The sequence below is a fragment of the Neopsephotus bourkii genome, unplaced genomic scaffold, assembly GCF_033783945.1.
Source record: "Neopsephotus bourkii isolate Nb327-2 ecotype Australia unplaced genomic scaffold, CSIRO-AGI_Nbou_v1 NB_1637, whole genome shotgun sequence".
Classification (NCBI taxonomy): Eukaryota; Metazoa; Chordata; class Aves; order Psittaciformes; family Psittacidae; genus Neopsephotus; species Neopsephotus bourkii.
The window spans coordinates 499225-516994 of record NW_026902112.1 but is presented as its reverse complement, the minus strand read 5'-3'; the positions used below and the strand labels follow the sequence as shown (position 1 = coordinate 516994).

Below are 17770 nucleotides of genomic sequence, written 5' to 3'. Positions count from 1 at the left end.
TTAAAACCCAGTATCTGACTTTCCAATATGCTGAGTCCTCTCTTGAAGTAATGTTCTGAAATATATGGTGTGTATATGATGCAGTGTTCAAAGCGTACTGAAAATTTCTAAATCAAGCAATACATACTAAAATCTGCTCTGAGAAAAAAAGGCAGGGAGAGAACTTACAATACCTACACGTTTTATAGCTATACTGTGCTAGGAGGTACACACAAGACAGAATTCACAATTACTTTAATAAATATTAGTTTGAAGCAGAAATGAGCCAACATATACCTGAGGGACAATTATTGGAGCTGTTAAAATACATATTATTTACAGTAGGTTTGTAAGTAGTGCATTACTCAGTGCAATAGGCAGCAGCAACTATGAAGGCAAGGAGCACTTGGGACCGTGTGCCAAGCAAGAGCAGTCTTAGAAACAGCCAACACCTTCTTAGCAATATGTCAAATTGGTAAAGACTCTAAAGCTCTGTAAGTCCTTTAAACCAAACCTTCATAAAGAAGGGGCATGCTAATTCACATCTGTAGTTTTTTTCTCTATGGAAGAATCAATGTAAAGAATACAACAGCTACCAGCCTTACACCCATCAAGACTAGCTTTCAAAAATATTTCCTCTGTACAGGTCCTGATGGTAAGGATACATCTGATGGAAAAGCCTCATTTTCCCCCCACCTTTTGTTTCCACAGTCCTGGTTCCTAGAATATTATGAAATGACACTTGTCCCAAACATTTAAAGAAAGATACACCCATGAGAGGCATTTGTTCAGCTCTAGAAGAAGCTCACTGTGTGGAATTTGCTGTGTTTGTTTGCTGCTACTGGGGAAGCAGTTTAACATTAATTTGGATGGTAGTAACAGCAGAGGCACAGCAAGAGGCTCGGTATTTGCTAATATATTTTCAAATTATTTGCTGATATGATTTTCAAATGCTTCCTTCCCTGTACTTGCACAGTCACACCTAGAGCAAGGCAGGTAGCAGCACAGTGCCACCGCTTTCTCTAGTGAGCTTTATGTGGATATGGTACTCAAATCTATGCCAGAGGGACTACAGTGGTGCAGACTCATTTCAGGCAATATGTGCTACATATGCAGAAGGTGGAGTTCAGACTTGCAGTTACAGCATGCCTGCTTTTTTGGCAACTCAAAACTCTTCACTTAGGTGGTTAGCAAGGGAGCAGAGAAGAACATAGACTTAAAAGCAAAACTGAGAGCTTCCACATCCCCTTTTGGGAAGGCAGAGCACGTGGGCCTCAATTCTCTAGAAAAAAAAAAAATTATTCAGAGTCTGAGATCATCATGAATATCATGAATGATATTCAAAATCTCACAAGATTACTTCTGCCTGAAAGAGAGGAAATTGGTTTCTTTAGCCTATGAAATCAGGTGCCATGGTCAAAAAACTTCTCTTCACAATTGTTCAGATGGAAAGGTGAACAAAGCCAGTCATCCAGATGTAGATAGCCTTGAACCCAGAAGGTAACTGTCCTGTCCCCATCCAAATTTTACAGCTTGCCTCATCTCTCTCACAATATTTGAAAACAGTGACTGAATCACTTTTGCTAAAGAGAAGCTCTGTGCGTAGGCTACAAGTAATCAATGTATTTAATTGGTTTCACAGCATGGAAAAATGATACAATATGCAAACTGTTAATGTATAATTACCTTCTTCCGTTGTTCTTGCTTCATTTCATCTAATTTTCTGATTTCATCCTCTCTAAGAGCTTGCTTATACATATGGCTTCTCACCTATTGTTCAGCAAAGAATATAAACATATTAGTGTGGGGAGAAGGGGGACAAATTTCCAAATCTTATTCCCAAATTGTTATACAGGTATTTAAGAAAAAAGAACCGGTTGAATGATTACAGTTACGTAAAAAATAGATTAGTCTCAAGACTAGAATTTAAATAAGAAGTGGTCTAATGTCTCTTGGTCATTTGGTTTGGCTCAATGTCCACTTCCACATCACAACCAGGTAGCCAGAGCACATACTACTTGGTGTCCCAGTGGCAGCCATAAACATGCCCTGAGCAGTCAAAAAGCACAATCAGGAAATTTAATAGTGAGATGGGATATTCTGGGAAGAAAGAAAATATTACCAAGCTAACAAAGCAGAATGGAGGCCTGGTAACAGAAAGGAATTATTTGTGGTTTGTTATTTGTGGATTATTTGTGGAAAGGCATTTGTGGACGTAGGGCAACAGAAACTGAGAAATCAAAACTGCTGTGCTATTTGTGGGAGAGTCAAGAGAGCTGAAAATCTGAACCACACATCGCGAATAATGCATTCAACTGTGTAGTAGGTTTTCAGTATAATAACCCTGGTCTTTCACAAGTTGTAGTTAGCAAAGAGCCAGCCTACCATTAAGATCTTATAGGATCCTTAGGACCTTTTGCATAGGATCTTATCTTAGTCTTTGATCAGGGATCAGTGTTAGGACCAGTCTTGTTTAACATCTTTGTCAGTGACATGGACAGTGGGATTGAGTGCGCCCTCAGCAAGTTTGCCGATGACACCAAGCTGTGTGGTTCAGTTGGTATGCGGGAGGGAAGGAATGCCATCCAGAGGTACCTTGACACGCTTGTGAGGTGGGCTGATGCCAACCTCATGAAGTTTAACCATACCAAGTGCAAGGTCCTACACCTGGGTCAGAGCAATCCCAGGCACAGCTACAGGCTGGGCAGAGAAGAGATTCAGAGCAGCCCTGCAGAGAAGGACTTGGGGGGTGCTGGTCAATGAAAAAATGAACATGAGCCGGCAGTGTGTGCTTGCAGCCCAGAAAGCCAACCGTATCCTGGGCTGCATCAAAAGGAGTGTGACCAGCAGGTTGAAGGAGGTGATCCTACCCCTCTACTCTGTTCTCATGAGACCTCACTTGGAGTATTGTGTGCAGTTCTGGTGACCTCAACATAAAAAGGACATGGAACTGTTGGAACAAGTCCAGAGGAGGGCCACGAGGGTGATCAGGGGACTGGAGCACCTCCCATATGAAGATAGGCTGAGAAAGTTGGGACTGTTCAGCCTGGAGAAGAGAAGGCTGTGTGGAGACCTCATAGCAGCCTTCCAGTATCTGAAAGGGGCCTATAGGGATGCTGGGGAGGGACTGTTCATTAGGCACTGTAGTGACAGGACAAGAGGTAATGGGTTCAAACTTAAACAGGGGAAGTTTAGATTGGATATAAGGAGGAAATTCTTTCCTGTGAGGGTGGTGAAGCACTGGAATGTGTTGCCCAGGGAGGTTTTGAACGCTCCATCCCTGGCAGTGTTCAAGGCCAGGCTGGACGAAGCCTTGGGTAATAAGGTTTAGAGGGAGGTGTCCCTGCCCATGGCAGGGTGGTTGGAACTTGATGATCTTAAGGTCCTTTCCAACCCTAACTATTCTATGATTCTATGACTCTATGACATGGTGTAGCACACTAAATAATGAGCCAGTATAATTTAATACAAGAAGTGTGCAGGTTTGACTTTGGTGAGGAATGTGTTGCAGGTCCACACAGTGTTTTCGAAATTTGATATATGCATGCAGACTGCCACCATTAAAACAACAGGCACATAATTTGCTATAAAGGCTGAAAAGAGAAAGCAATTATTAATAGCTCAATTTTGAGCTGGGAGATGTTGTTACATGTGTCCAGAGAGACTCATTCTAGCTCCAATATTATTCATTACTCTCTGTAATGGCTTGGAGAATTGTGTGAAGTGTGTATTAATCAAGTTGGAAGACAGTAAAAATCTACACAGGATTCGTAACACTTTGAAAGACAGGATTAAAATTAATTATGGGCCTGATTAAATAAGCAGGCCAGAGAAGTCACCAATGACAGAGTCACTCCAAAGAAGTTAAATTTGTTCATGTACATCAAGTAATATTTAACACTAGTATTTGAATTAAGTGTGCTAAATGAGTACAGCTACCAAAGAAATTATGTGAGTAAAAAAAAAATCAATCAACTTTACGTTGCCCCAAACTTTTTTCTAACATAAATTTTAAATTTAAAAAATCGTATTTTTATCCAAAACCACCCTTTTAGTATGCATGTCAGGCACTTCCTAAGCTTACCACATTTCACTATTTCAAATACGTTGCTCCTGAATCTTTTAATTACTCTAGACAAAGGACAGGTCCATGATAACATTAAAATCAGAGTTCAGGTTTTCCACCAGTTTAGCATTTTGGTAGTACACCAAGTCTATTTAGATAACAACTCATTGGTTATGTGCTTCAGGTTCCTCACGCAGAGCACAGAGGCTGCCTGTAAGCCTACAGACTGTACCTCATCCAAGCTGGTTGGGAAGACGTTTTGCTAACTGTGTTGCTGCATTACAAGCAAGTGACGTATTGATCCACAGAGCTATAGAAATGCTGCCATTAAAAAGACATGTATAATATCAGATAGTATTAAAGAACATTACAGATAAAAGATGCATATTATTTGCTTTGATACTAGTAAATCCAAAGATGAATTATGGTATGTAATTTGGCATAATTTATTAAGAAACCTTTCAAAAACTGATAATGAGAAAGGCACATATAAGTAAGTGAAGTAGAAGGCAAAGACTGCAAGTAGGACCTGTACACCTGAAAGAATTCAATGTTCTCTCAGGCATTCACCCCCTTCTGTATAGATATGAAGACACCAGAATACTGAAATCCAAGTCAGTCCTGTGGACATGAGCTTGATTGTCTTTGCAGTTCAATGTTCACACCATATGAAAGGCTGCAGATCTGGGTCTTCCCTACCAAAGAACAAGCTCCCCACTGTTCAATACTGGATGCTTCAAGAGGTAAGTAGAAGTGGTTTCAAGACATATTTTCTCTCTTCCCGTAATCCTTCATCTTACTTGTACACCCAGGAGTACAAGGCAGTCTGAAAGCCAGTCTCTTTGCAATTGACATTCTGCCAAACAATGCTAGTCAGAGATTGGCTCCTTCAAACTGTATATCTGCCCACACATGATAAAACTTCTTTAGGGTTCTTAGAGGCACAAAATGACCTGAGAAATCAAAGTGCAAAAGAATAATTTTTCTACCACCTTCCCTTTTCATGCAATGAAAAGCAGGAAGCAATACTAGAGGCAAGACAGAGCTGTCATATATACTGCCTGCAGCCATCTCTGTACCCAGAGGATCTTGCGCATTTCCAAAGCTTCTCACAAAATGTGGAGGTAAAGCTTTCTTTCTCTTTACTCTGCTGTTGGTTCTGTTCAAACCTGTTGAAGGTTGTATGCAACCGAGGGCTACTCAGATTGGATAATTTCAAGTTTCTGCTAAGGACTATGGCTTGTAACAACAATTTCTGTTCACTTGGCTGCCTGCTCTTTGTCTTTCCCCCAGTTATGAACCTCCCTAAAGGAGAAATGCTTCTGTCTCAGGCTTAATATCCATCACTGGAAGTTTTTACATTAGGAAAGTGGTTTAGACATGAAGAGACTAATCATATGTGGAAAAGCCTCTCTGAGACAATTAGAATAATGAAAATTAAGCAGTACTTTATCTATTTCCTAGCTACATTGATACTTAACAGATTCATTCAAACTGGGACAAAGTCCCCAAGCAGCCTATGGAATCACCTTTAGGATGCAGTGAGGAATAAGATTCTCTTCTGACTAGAAGTTAAGCATCTGCTGACATGAACTAGTTGAGATTTCATAAAAGCTTGCCACCAATGGATGGGTACAGAGCACATCTAAGATTCTGATCTGACCTTAGAATATAAGTCTGGTTCTCATTTACCAAAGAGAGGTCTGTGAATAATAAAGGCAGTCACCTACTATGTAGGATACTGTCAATGTGTAAGAAACAATGTAGACAAACTCATTCACCCAGAAAGAGTCCTTGGCACTTGTTGAGTTCTGTCTAGGCAATTAAGCTCAATTAGAATCTTCTAATATTACACTATTGACAGCACCTGGAAAGCTGATAGAAAATATAGCACATGCCATGATTTTTCTTACCCATGCTGTAGATTTTGCGCCATGATTAGCAGTCTGACAGGAATCACTCTTTGGCAAACCCACGTCCAATCTGTTCAATAATTCATTGGTTTTGCTATGAAGAAATCCAATCCAAATAGAACCGTTAGTGTTTCCATAAAAATACAGTTTTTTATTCCACCCTTGGAATCTAGCCTAGACATTTTATCATGTGCCAGCTTAAAAACACCACAGGTAGAACCGAAGGTTACGGAGACAGACAGAATGAAATGGGACAGAGGATCAGAGTCTATATTATGGATAAGACATTTGTTGGGAGGACGTTTTAAGCAAATAAGTCTTGTTATTTGCATATTTATGGTTTACAGTGGCTATGCTTTCTTTCGTCATTGTAATGCATCTAAAACACAGACTCACATACTGTTGGACTTCACCAGGATGCAACTGCTTCACTGAATTGTTGCAAATCCTTATACCAGATCTGTAAATCTCAGATAAGTTATTTAAAAGATTATTTTAAGGATGTTTCCTTGATGCTTAATACAATGCAGACTTACAGTGGATTTCTTAATTAAGCAGAAAGACTTTTTGTAACACTGAAAAAAAAAAGCTTGCCTTTAGTTGAAGCAGAATTTGCACAACTAAACAGGATTTTCAAAGTGGCATTGCTTTGTTCAGAGTTTTAATCAAGTACAGTTAAATAAAGTCACTAGCAGAAACGAAACCAAATGTCAAGAACAGGAGTTTCAGTGCCATGATCAGGAACCAGTTTGCAAAACTGCAGTCCCAGGCATATCTATTCAAGTCTTCGCTCACTCAAAGCAATAGAATTAGAGGAAAGAGGAAATTTTATTTCTATATACAGCTTTGGAAAGCATGAAGGTACTGAAGTGAGAGCAGAAAGAGTGCTTCAAAAAGCATTAAACACAAAGATTTATCCTTCTAGCAGCACAATCAGCTAGCTCTGGCAGGGGGAGAAGATGTTTCTACCAAAGAGCTACTTAACCTTGGAGAAAAGACTTGGCCTATAAGTGATGCTGACTAACTGTTGAAACAGACTACCAAGTGTGTTTTTTTTCTTGCACTCTCTGATCTCAAATGGTGAGTAGATACATTTTTGGAAAATGTCCTGCTTGTCAGTGGGTGACTTTTCACTTGAGAAGTTGGGAAAAACAACAGGAACCCACAAGTTCTCCGCTACTCTACACAACACAAAACCATGTTACCACTTCAGGTACAGTACTTGATCAGGCTGTAGCAACTCATGCTTCTAAAGTTTCAGTATTCCCAGTTCACTCCCTTTTTCCCATTACCTGGACCTCAGCCAACTCACAATACAGAAAGAATCAAGTGAAGCATAAGATTCCCTTATACACAAAGCATATCAAAGCTAAATAAATTAATAGTCTTCTTAACCAAGCATAAAGTTCATATGTTTTTTACATGAAAGATGAGTGGTTAAGTACTGAGATTGCACAGAACAATTCTGGGAACTTGAGGTTTTACATTGCAGATTTTGTGTTGCTCTACCTATGCTAAAATAATTTATTTCTATACCAGAAAGAGTCAGAACTCCTACAGAAAGTCTGGAATATATTTGAGAAGGTTGAAGCTCTGCAAAGAAATATCTGGCAACTTTGAGGTATACCTGGATGTTATAATTCCTTATGGATGGCAAAAAGAATGACATGGGGTATGTGGGAGTTCTCATTATTTGTGTAAAAAGAGGTGGAAGCTTAAGACACTGCATTTTCCAGATCAGCACATGGATAGATGAAAAACTAACTCAGTTTCAGTATTAGAAGAGATGATTACAAGAGTGGGAGCAAATAAAATTTCTCTGCATGTCTGTGCACTGCCTTTGAATACAGAAAACACCCTACTACGCCAGTTAAGTAATATATTAGTAAAGTGTCCCTGTCACAAGAAAAGGACTCAGGTTTCTAAACCTGACTAAAGGCAAACTCATTCAAGTCAGTCATACATGTTAATTCCTTGTGTAGCATCTCTATAGAAACCTAGCAATGCATCTGGAGTTGTCAGACTATCAAAATATTGTCTGAATGGTGTTTTTCATAATATTAAACCCATAATCATAACAATGCAGAGCATAGCATAAGCCATGCTGCGGGAAAAGGGGGAAGTCAGAGATGACAGTCCAATTAATATTGCAGAGAGGAAAGCATTATCTCCAGAAGGAAATCAGCATATCAAAGTGTTCATAGGTGTTCTGCATTTTCAGAGAGTTGGAGCAACATCTTGCTCTCTTGCTAAAACTTCAAGGGCTGATCAAAGATGCTAATTAAATATGTTCTTCTAAACTAATTAATATTAAGGAAAGAAGAGCATGAGCTGGGGAAATTAATGTGAAAACAGCACAATCCTGATACCCTTCAAAACTAGCTAGGCAAAAGGAGCCCCAGAATTTAGACAAAGGACGGCAGCATCCTAACAGGCTGCTGACCTGAGCTCTGATTACACTTAAGTACCAGGCTGAAAGGAAGAGAGCCATTCAGAAACATTGGTTAAGCTGGAGCAATCTTATGGTCTTTTGTCTTCTTGGTAGCCCCGTTTCCCCTCACACCATTGGGAACAAACCTTTTGCTCTGCTAATTAAAATAGGCTACTCCCATACTAATACATTTAATAGCACCCAGCAATGCTTTTAGCATGGGAACTCAGCCATCTATATTGTGGTAACAGTTCCTGGAATAGTTTTGAGCTATTTCAAACAGCACTTTCCCAAATAACTCCTGGCTGCTGTTCAGGAATGAGGATCAACCACAATTAATTCCCAACAGGCACTTTGGATGCAACTGCCCCAATTTAGGGGTGGATTCATCCTTAGGGACATGAATAAGGACATGGGCTCAGGCTCCAGCATCTTCTTCCACCAAAGAGTTGCACAACACTGCCTGCTAAGCAGTGCATACAGTTTGAGATTTTATTCCTCTCAGTACAAAGATGTAAAGAATATAATTTTTTTTTGCCTACACATAAAGTTCTTGGGTTTAAGGCTGTTTTACATGCTAACATTAAAAATGCATCAATTAAAATGGCTTTTTGTAATCTTCATTATTCCTTCCCAATGACACCAGTGGCAGTTAATTCTTTTGCTTAAATTGATGGATATTGAAATGCCAGGGTAGAGAAAAATATACTGGCTTTTATGCCAGTGCTTCTGAAAATAAAAGCAGCACACTACTGTTGTATATATCATAAATCTATTTATTTCTCTTGACAATTTTTTAAAGATAATGGCCACACTTATTACTACTGAACACAAGACAGCTCCTTGTTTTCTCAAGCTGCAGGATCTCCAGCAGTTTTACTCTAATGAATGTCCGCAAGCATGGTAAGAGCTATTCAGAAACAATAATAAAAAGTAGAAATAAAGAATCCCAAGCCAGGTAAATCATTATAGCCGTTTCAGAGAGAAGACAACATGAGTAGCTGCTAAAACAATAGAAGTAGTATCTAGTGCTGAATAACACAAACACATCAGCTTCCAAATTCATTGTCAGTAAGCAATACTAAAGTGATATTTCATAATTTTCTTCCAATTCAGCTGAAAAACTAAGAACCACACATAATGCATACATAATGTTAGTTTCACATATCTGCCCAGAAGTTTCATGATGGCTTTGAAACAATAGCAGACCTCTCAACCCTCCCCCCAAAATAAAAACAAAAGAAAAAAACCCCAAACTGAATTTCATTCAAGACGCATCTTTTTGCAGCACCAGTAAACACATCTACACTTCTCCACACTTCAACATATTTAATTGGCCAAACATAACAACTTCCTCAAGTTTTGCAGGAATTTAGTTCAGCTGCTTAACACTACTAAAGCATACACAAAAGAAAAGCTACCCTTCATTTCAGTAAGGTCCATGATGACTGTGTTCTTACTGATGCCCTTGTTTCTTCCTCAGCAAGGGTTCTGCCTCATGAATTGCCATACACATCCTGATCAGTCATTTGCTATGTACTACAGCCAGCCTGGCTAGTACTAGAGCCATCGGTGCTCCTCTGCCTAACAAAATCAAATGTTAAAATACAAGAAATTCCTGAAGTCAATGTAAAGATTAACGAGGTTGTGATCCATTTATGCAGTTTTCCCATAGATTCTGATTTGGGAGATGGAGAAAGATATTTCAGAGGGAGGTATACTTGGGATTTTCACTAATGGAAATCATTTGTTAAAGTGGGAAATGAAGCTGGGAGTCCATAATACTATTTGTAAAAATAATCCCACAAAAGGTACGTATTTCAAAATTAAGCCATTAAGCAAGTTGCAAGTAGCCTGAGTGGGGACACCAATGCTTTTTGATGGCATACAGTTATACATTCCTCCTATCATATCCCATCTTTGCTGAGATTTATCACAGCAAGAAGTTGGCAAGTTTTATGTAAGTTAGAAGGCTACAAGCAACTGCCATGTTTCCCATAGCTGGGCCATGACAAGGGGCAAGGTTGTAAAGACATCTCCATCTTTCAGCAAGAAACAGGTCTTCAACTCTACATGGATTCTGGTTTACTTGTACCTTAACTTGAATCCATGCCTGCAGGACAGAGTCCAGTTTTCGATAAGAATTAAAAAAGAGACATCAGCCATGTGCAAAGTTGCCAGTGTGAACTAATGTCCATTCTTTGCGTGCATGTGAGTGGGGGATTCACCTTTTGCTGGAAGCTATAAGGTGCAAAATTACAATATGACATAATTAATCCATTAAATTCCTGTATGATGTTGATGGCTTTTCTACAATGCCCTTGACTGGGAAGAAAGGCCATCCTCTGGCTATTTAGTTCACTTGCTTTCCAATACAAACCCTTCCAATAGCCACATACCAAGTTGAATGCAGCATTCATGGACTTCAGTGGGAGTAAAGCACAGGCATAGTCAGGAGGACTTGGACATATCTAATTATAGAAAACAAAACTGTGCTGTCTTTATCTGGTAGGCTTTCTTGTCTGCGAGTTCTTGAGCATGTGTTCCTGTCCTTGGGGATAAGAACAAAAAAATATGGCACTAGTTCCTTTTAGGAATAAAGCTTCAAGAAAGTATAAAAATAGGTTAAAAAAAAAATTCTCAGCAGAATTATTTTTGTCACTTCTTACCCACACCCAAAACTAACCTTTCCTGTCAACTCACTTGCTTTTTTCTTTTTCTTCCTCTGGCTGAATGAAATAATACAGCCAGGCTGTTCTTTCCTCCCACCAACTGATCCAGTATTCTTCAATGTTATTTTAGACGTAAGTTTAATTTATTACCTGAAGTAATAAGCATAAATTCAGTTTTACGGAAAATGCAGTTTTGTGCAAGTCTGTTGCATAGATCTTCCATTCTGTGTGCTCCATCTGCATGTGCAATCTGCTTCTATATTTTCAGCCAGCTTGCATGGGCAGAATAATGCATACAATTAGAAAGCAACCTCACAGGCATTCAATAAACTGCCTTCATTATTACACTCAAGAGAGTCCCTTTGGATGTCTATAAAAGCCTAGTTTTCTGCCTGTTAGCTAAATAATTGACAATGCTTAAAATAATAAGGAGCAAATGAACAAAATGAAGACCATTGTGGTGAAAAGAAGGAAACAAAAGATTCTCAAGGCTGCAAACCCTTTTTGTGCAAGCCGTCTTTCATTCTCTCTAGCAATCTATATTAAAATCTGGTCAGGTTTCCACTTGCACTTCTGTGGGGAAAATTTGTTACCAGCCTGTTGTTTGAGCCACACATCACAGGGGACTGAAAACTGGCAAGGACACTAGTATTTATCCTCTGAAAATAGATTTAAAAAAAAATAAAATTCTGGTCTGATTCAGGTTCTATTTTCTTGCGTTTTATGACTTTTGAGAAAACTGCTTTGGCAGGCAATTGTATATCAGCTTGGTTTGGTGAATCTTCTGCATTGTGCTCAGAATACGCACTTAGAGGCACTCTGGCAAGTTCTGTTTCCAGCTCCAGATTCTGAGCAGAACATATTGAGTGCACACATGTACCTGAGTGCAGCAGTGCCAGGAATTTTTACAGGCGTACAACCTTCACAAAAACAGAGGCATGAACATGTAACAAAGGGAAGGATGAAGCGATATAACAGCCATGGTGTACTATTAAAAAGTAACCCTGTGTTCTAGACTGGTTTTCTCATTATGTAAATAGGTAGATGGCTATTAGGAAAGCAGCGAACCCCTTCCAACACTACAGTTACTGGGAAGTCAAATCCAAATTAAATAAAAGCACCTTACTAAAGAGCTGGGCTCAAACCACATGGTGAGACATGCTGCAATTCAGGCACAGATTCACACAGCCTGCACAGCAAGCCACAGAGAAAAGTAAGGCGTGAATTAGCTGTCTCTCATTACTGTTTAAATGACAATTTTTGTGTCCCATCTAAAGAGGGATGTCCTGAAACGCCCTGGGGCAGCCGTATAACCTTTTTTCCCACTTGGAAAGATGGACCTTTCCCACTTGGAAAGAGTCCTTTCCTAAGCAGGATTAGCAATTGCAAAGTAAAGATTACACAGTGATTTATCACCTTTTAATGCATTCTGACAGAAATGCAGTCTCTGTCACAGGCCATCAATGTAAAATACATGTAAGACACCATTACTCAGAAGCAAGGGCTCCATTTCATGTGTAAGCAGTTTCCAGTAGACAAGGGACAAATACTCGTTTTCTAGATCTGGCATCTGCAAAGGCAGAACTACAGCAATAATAACACGAATCTCTCAAGTGCTTCTCCTCTGTTAGTAGAAAGCAGTCATGCAGCAATTCCCCCAGCCCAAAGTCTGTTCCTGTGTGCTCTTCAGGCTGTTTACAAACAGCTGCTTTAAGATGTACATTGTAAGTTTTGTCCATTTTTGTCACCTAAGAGAGTCTGATTCCACCTGGGTCAGAGGAGCTAGAGGAGCTGCTGATCCCAAAAGAGAGGGGCTTGCAGACTTTTCCACAGCATTCTGTATGCATGCCTAGACCTCATTCTCTCCTGAGACATAAACACATACCCAAGCAACCGTGACAACAGATACAGTTGACTTCCAAGGGCTAGTTGTACACAAAGAAGCTAACAGAGCTCCCAAAAGGTAGGAAGTGACTGTATTCTGAAGACAGTGGACAACATTGGAGACAATTTTTCATTTTTGCATTTACTTACTTCATGTTACACCCTTTGAAAGGTGATTTCAGTGAGATGTTCTTGGTTTTAATAGTGACAGGAATTTAATCAGAACAACAAACTCCTGGGCAGCATCATACTTTATTGCCAGAGTATGTTAATGACATGAGAATCTTAATTGCCTTTCCTTATCAAATAGAAGTGGCATTTCATAAAGGAGAGGTACTGATTGGGCTGTACCCTGTGGAGACTGATACAGCTAGAGGAGGTGATCAATTTTAGAAGGTTTCCCAGCTAATGAGACTGCTGGTAGGCATTGATCTCCTCAGGAAAATTGTGATATTGCAGCTGCAGAGCCTTACTGAGGACAAGCTAACAAGGCAGCTTATCTTTTGAAAGGGCTCCACAGGATATGACTTTGCAGAGGTCACTGATTTATATGCAGTGCCTGAACTTCCTTTACCTATCTCCCAGCAAGCATGGGAGGAGATCAAAATACTCTAGCAGAGACAGCAAGGAAAGGGGCATAATCTCATATTTGTTCTCTTTGCCTCTAGACATAGGCTTCTAAATGATGGAAGTAATGAGTTACTCATTTTTGCATAGTAGGCAAAATCACATCTTTAAATAGAATCATAGAATAGTTAGGGTCGGAAAGTACCTTAGGATCATCTAGTTCCAGCGCCCCTGCCATGGGCAAGGACACCTCACACTAAACCATATCACCCAAGGCTTCATCCAACCTGGCCTTGAACACTGCCAGGGATGGAGCATTCACAACCTTCCTGGGCAGCCCATTCCAGTGCCTCACCACCCTCACAAGAAAGAATTTCCTCCTTATATCCAATCTAAACTTCCCCTGTTTAAGTTTGAACCCATTACCCCTTCTCCTATCACTACAGTCCCTAATGAAGAGTCCCTCCCCAGGATCCTCATAGGCCCCCTTCAGATACTGGAAGGCTGCTATGAGGTCTCCACACAGCCTTCTCTTCTCCAGGCTGAACAGCCCCAACTTTCTCAGCCTGTCTTCATACGGGAGGTGCTCCAGTCCCCTGATCATCCTCGTGGCCCTCCTCTGGACTTGTTCCAACAGTTCCATGGCCTTTTTATTTTGAGGACACCAGAACTGCACACAATACTCCAGGTGAGGTCCCACAAGAGCAGAGCAGAGGGGCAGGATCACCTCCTTCAACCTGCTGGTCGCGCTCCTTTTGATGCAGCCCAGGATACTGTTGGCTTTCTGGGCTGCAAGAGCACACTGTGGCCGGCTCTTGTTTATTTTCTCATTGACCAGCACCTCTAAGTCCTTCTCTGCAGGTCTGCCCAACCTGTAGCTGTGCCTGGGATTGCTCCAACCCAGATGTAGGACCTTGTACTTGGCATGGTTAAACTTCATGAGGTTGGCGTCAGCCCACCTCACAAGCGTGTCAAGGTCCCCCTTGATGGCATTCCTTCCCTCCAGTGTATCAACTGAACCACACAGCTTGGTGTCATCGGCAAACTTGCTGAGGGCGCACTCAATCCCACTGTCCATGTCAGCGAAAAAAGGTGTTAAACAAGACCAATCTCAACACAGATCCCTGAGGGACACCACTCCTTACTGGTCTCCAGCTGGATATTGAGCCATTGACCACAAGTCTTTGCGTGCAGCCACTCAGCCAATTCTTTATCCACCAAGTAGTCCACCTGTCAAATTGATGTCTCTCCAATTTAGAGACAAGGATGTTGTGTGGGACAGTGTCAAATGCTTTGAACAAGTCCAGGTAGATGACATAATTGCTCTGCCTCTGTCCATCAGTTCTGTAGCCCCATTATAGAAGGCCACCAAATAAGTCAGGCAGGATTTCCCCTTAGTGAAGCCATGCTGGCTGTCACCAAGCACCTTGTTGTTTTTCATGTGCCTTAGCATGCCTTCCAGGAGAACCTGCTCCAAGATTTGTCCAGGCACAGAGGCGAGACTGACTGGTCTGTAATTCCCTGGGTCATCCATTTTCCCCTTCTTGAAAATGGGGGTTATATTTCCCTTTTCCCAGTCATTGGGAACTTCACCTGACTGCCATGATTTTTCAAGTATGATAGACAGTGGCTTAGCAACTTCATTTGCCAGCTCCTTCAGGACCCGCACATGGATTTCATCAGGTCCCATGGACTTGTGCACGTTCAGGTTTTTAAGATGGTCTCTAACAAGTTCCTCTCCTACAGTGGGCCCAAGGTCTTCATTCTCATAGACCTGGCATCTAGCTTCCAAGACTTAGGTGGTGTGGTCAGAGCCTTTTCCAGTGAAGACTGAGGCAAAGAAGTCATTAACAACCTCAGTCTCCTCCAAATCCTGTGTAGCCAGCTCTCCTGATAGCTTCTGGAGGGGGCCTATGTTGTCCCTAGTCTGTCTTTTATTCTCTACGTACCTCTAGAATCCCTTCCTGCTGTCCTTAACATCCCTAGCCAAGTTCAAATAGCAAGCACTTCTATGTGAACATGGTGAATATCTGTCAGCACTTCAATAATCTTCTGATAGTTGAACATAATCTTGAGCGAAGGAGCTCAACAATACATCTTTACCTTCATTTGCATCAGTCAGTTTGATTTCCTAAGATGACACTAAGTGAATGCTCACTAATTCGTAAATCAGGGGACAGAACGGCTGTCAAGCAGCCTCCTCAGTGTCCAGGTAGCTTCTGCACCACCTGGGGACCAACTGACTGCCCACAAGAAGTTGTTTCAAATGGTTTGGGCCTGCTTTTGCCAGAACCAAGCTTACTTTTAATTGAAAAAGTGCTGATCAGCAGAATTCATTTCACCCTAAGCAATAAAATGTACCAAGTGAAGGTGAGGGACAGCAAGAGATATGTCTCTGTGTATTACTGAATAAGTTTTAAAACAAAAATCAGTTTAAATGGGAAACTGACAATCCCTTCAGGAAAAAGCAAGTGCCATAACTGAGGATCCTGCGATGAAAAGATCTGATGAGCTTGCTATTGAGGTAAGCTCAAAGAGCATGAACGTATCTGGTGTAACAGGCAGAGATCTAAAGCTGTGCAGGGTCTTAAAAAATCCTGAGGAATCCAGGTGTGGGGGAAATCCACACTGGGACAAACATAGGACAAACAACAGGCAAAATACCAGTATCTACAGGCAAACTTTGGCAATGTATTTAAAGAAAGAGCTGTACCTAAAGCCAAATGGGAAGAAATAAAAGGAAAAAGTCAAGAAAGGCAGAGATCAGTGAGAAAGCACTAAAATGTCTATACATCAGAGGACAGTCTGGGCAAATGAGGAAAGAACTGGAGCTACTAGCATGGGACAAAATTGACTCCTTTAAAGGTCACAGAGGAGGAAAGAGCAATCAATCATGCTAAGAACACAATTGAGCAATTTCAGGAGCCAAAGATAAAAAAAGGTAAAGGTGACTAAACAGCGTTGTGTGTTAATTATGCGATAGAATTGGTCTGGATCAGTTAAAACTAAATAAATAGGGTAGAGTGAACTGGCAGGGAAGGAATTTCACTGCCAATTGAATTAATTATGCCAGAAGTTAAACTGTATCTAAATCTGACATTAAGGAGGTATTCTTAGGAAGTAGGTCTTCACAGCAGATCTTTATATTTAAGCTGTAGGACCATGCTAAATATAGGAAGTCTTCATTATTTTCATGTGGGTTGGATTTCTTTACTAGTCACTAAAATAAATGGGTAATTTAGACCCCATTTCAATAATTAGTCTTGAATCGAATGATCATATATTGATTCAGTTAGAGAAAGAAAGCACAAAGTCATTCTATAATTCACAGTTTTCATTTCAAAGTGTATGCTTTGAGAAGCTAAGAGAAATCTACTGAACCAAATTTCTCAGAGTAAGTTACGGACAAGGCTTGGAATATTTCACAGAATCAATGATTGAGGTTGGAAGGGACCTCTGGAAGTCATCTTATCTAACCTCCTGCTCAAGCAGGGCCACCTAGAACCAGTTGTCCAGAACTTTTGAATATTCTTAGGGACAGAGAGTCTACAACCTCCCTGGTCAACCTTTTCCCATGCTTAGTCATCCTCATGATAAAAAAGTGTTTCCTGATGCTCAGGAGGAACCTCCTGTGGTTCTGCTTGTGCCGATTGCATCTTTCCCTAAAGTCAAAAGTTTCAAGTCAAAAGGTGAAAAAACAGCAACAGAAGCCAAACCCTCCCTGAACCCCAAACTGGACAAAAACAAACAAATAATAAATAAAATAAAATACAAACCCCACCCAAACCAGAAGGACAAGCAGATGAAGAATTTTAGGTAATAAATTTCATATTTTACTTACTAATATTGATCTTCAGAGAACATCTCTCTTCTTTGCATTTCTTGCTGCCTTTTCTTAATTTCAAGTCTCTCTGCCTATAGCATTAAAACAAGGAAAACATAACTGAGATTTTAGTAAGTCAGAAACAAACACTGATTATTTCAATTTAAGAATTTCAATATTATGTTTTTGGTTGGTTGTTTGTTTTTTTTTCAAACAGCTATAGCAGCAGTTGGGTACAGAAGTGACCCAATCTCAAATTTAAAAGTATTCAGGTATGACCAAACAGCTCTTAGTCAAGAGACTAGTCTGAAATACAAAAGCACAAGGTCCAGCGGGAACAGCACTCAAAAGGCACCTCAGTGTATTAAAAGCACAAATCAGAAGTGCCAAACTGGGATTTCAGCCCTGCTGTATTTTGAGCAGAACCTCCCCCAC

At 40.4% G+C, this 17770-nt stretch overlaps 2 protein-coding genes across 4 annotated transcripts in view; one reads left to right on the top strand and one right to left on the bottom strand.

Moving 5' to 3' along the window:
* Nucleotides 1–17770, top strand: part of AKAP11 (A-kinase anchoring protein 11) — a 430499-nt gene that overhangs the window by 281935 nt on the left and 130794 nt on the right. The gene's annotated exons all lie outside the window — the stretch shown is intronic.
* The window catches only part of EPSTI1 (epithelial stromal interaction 1), a 59948-nt gene that overhangs the window by 19040 nt on the left and 23138 nt on the right, over nucleotides 1–17770 (bottom strand). For all 3 annotated transcript variants that reach the window (XM_061374120.1, XM_061374119.1, XM_061374121.1), the window contains 3 exons: nucleotides 17354–17427; nucleotides 5959–6052; nucleotides 1666–1749 (listed from right to left, as the gene is read on the bottom strand). In XM_061374120.1, coding sequence (XP_061230104.1) covers nucleotides 1666–1749; nucleotides 5959–6052; nucleotides 17354–17427 — 252 coding nt within the window. The remainder of the gene's footprint in view (nucleotides 1–1665; nucleotides 1750–5958; nucleotides 6053–17353; nucleotides 17428–17770) is intronic.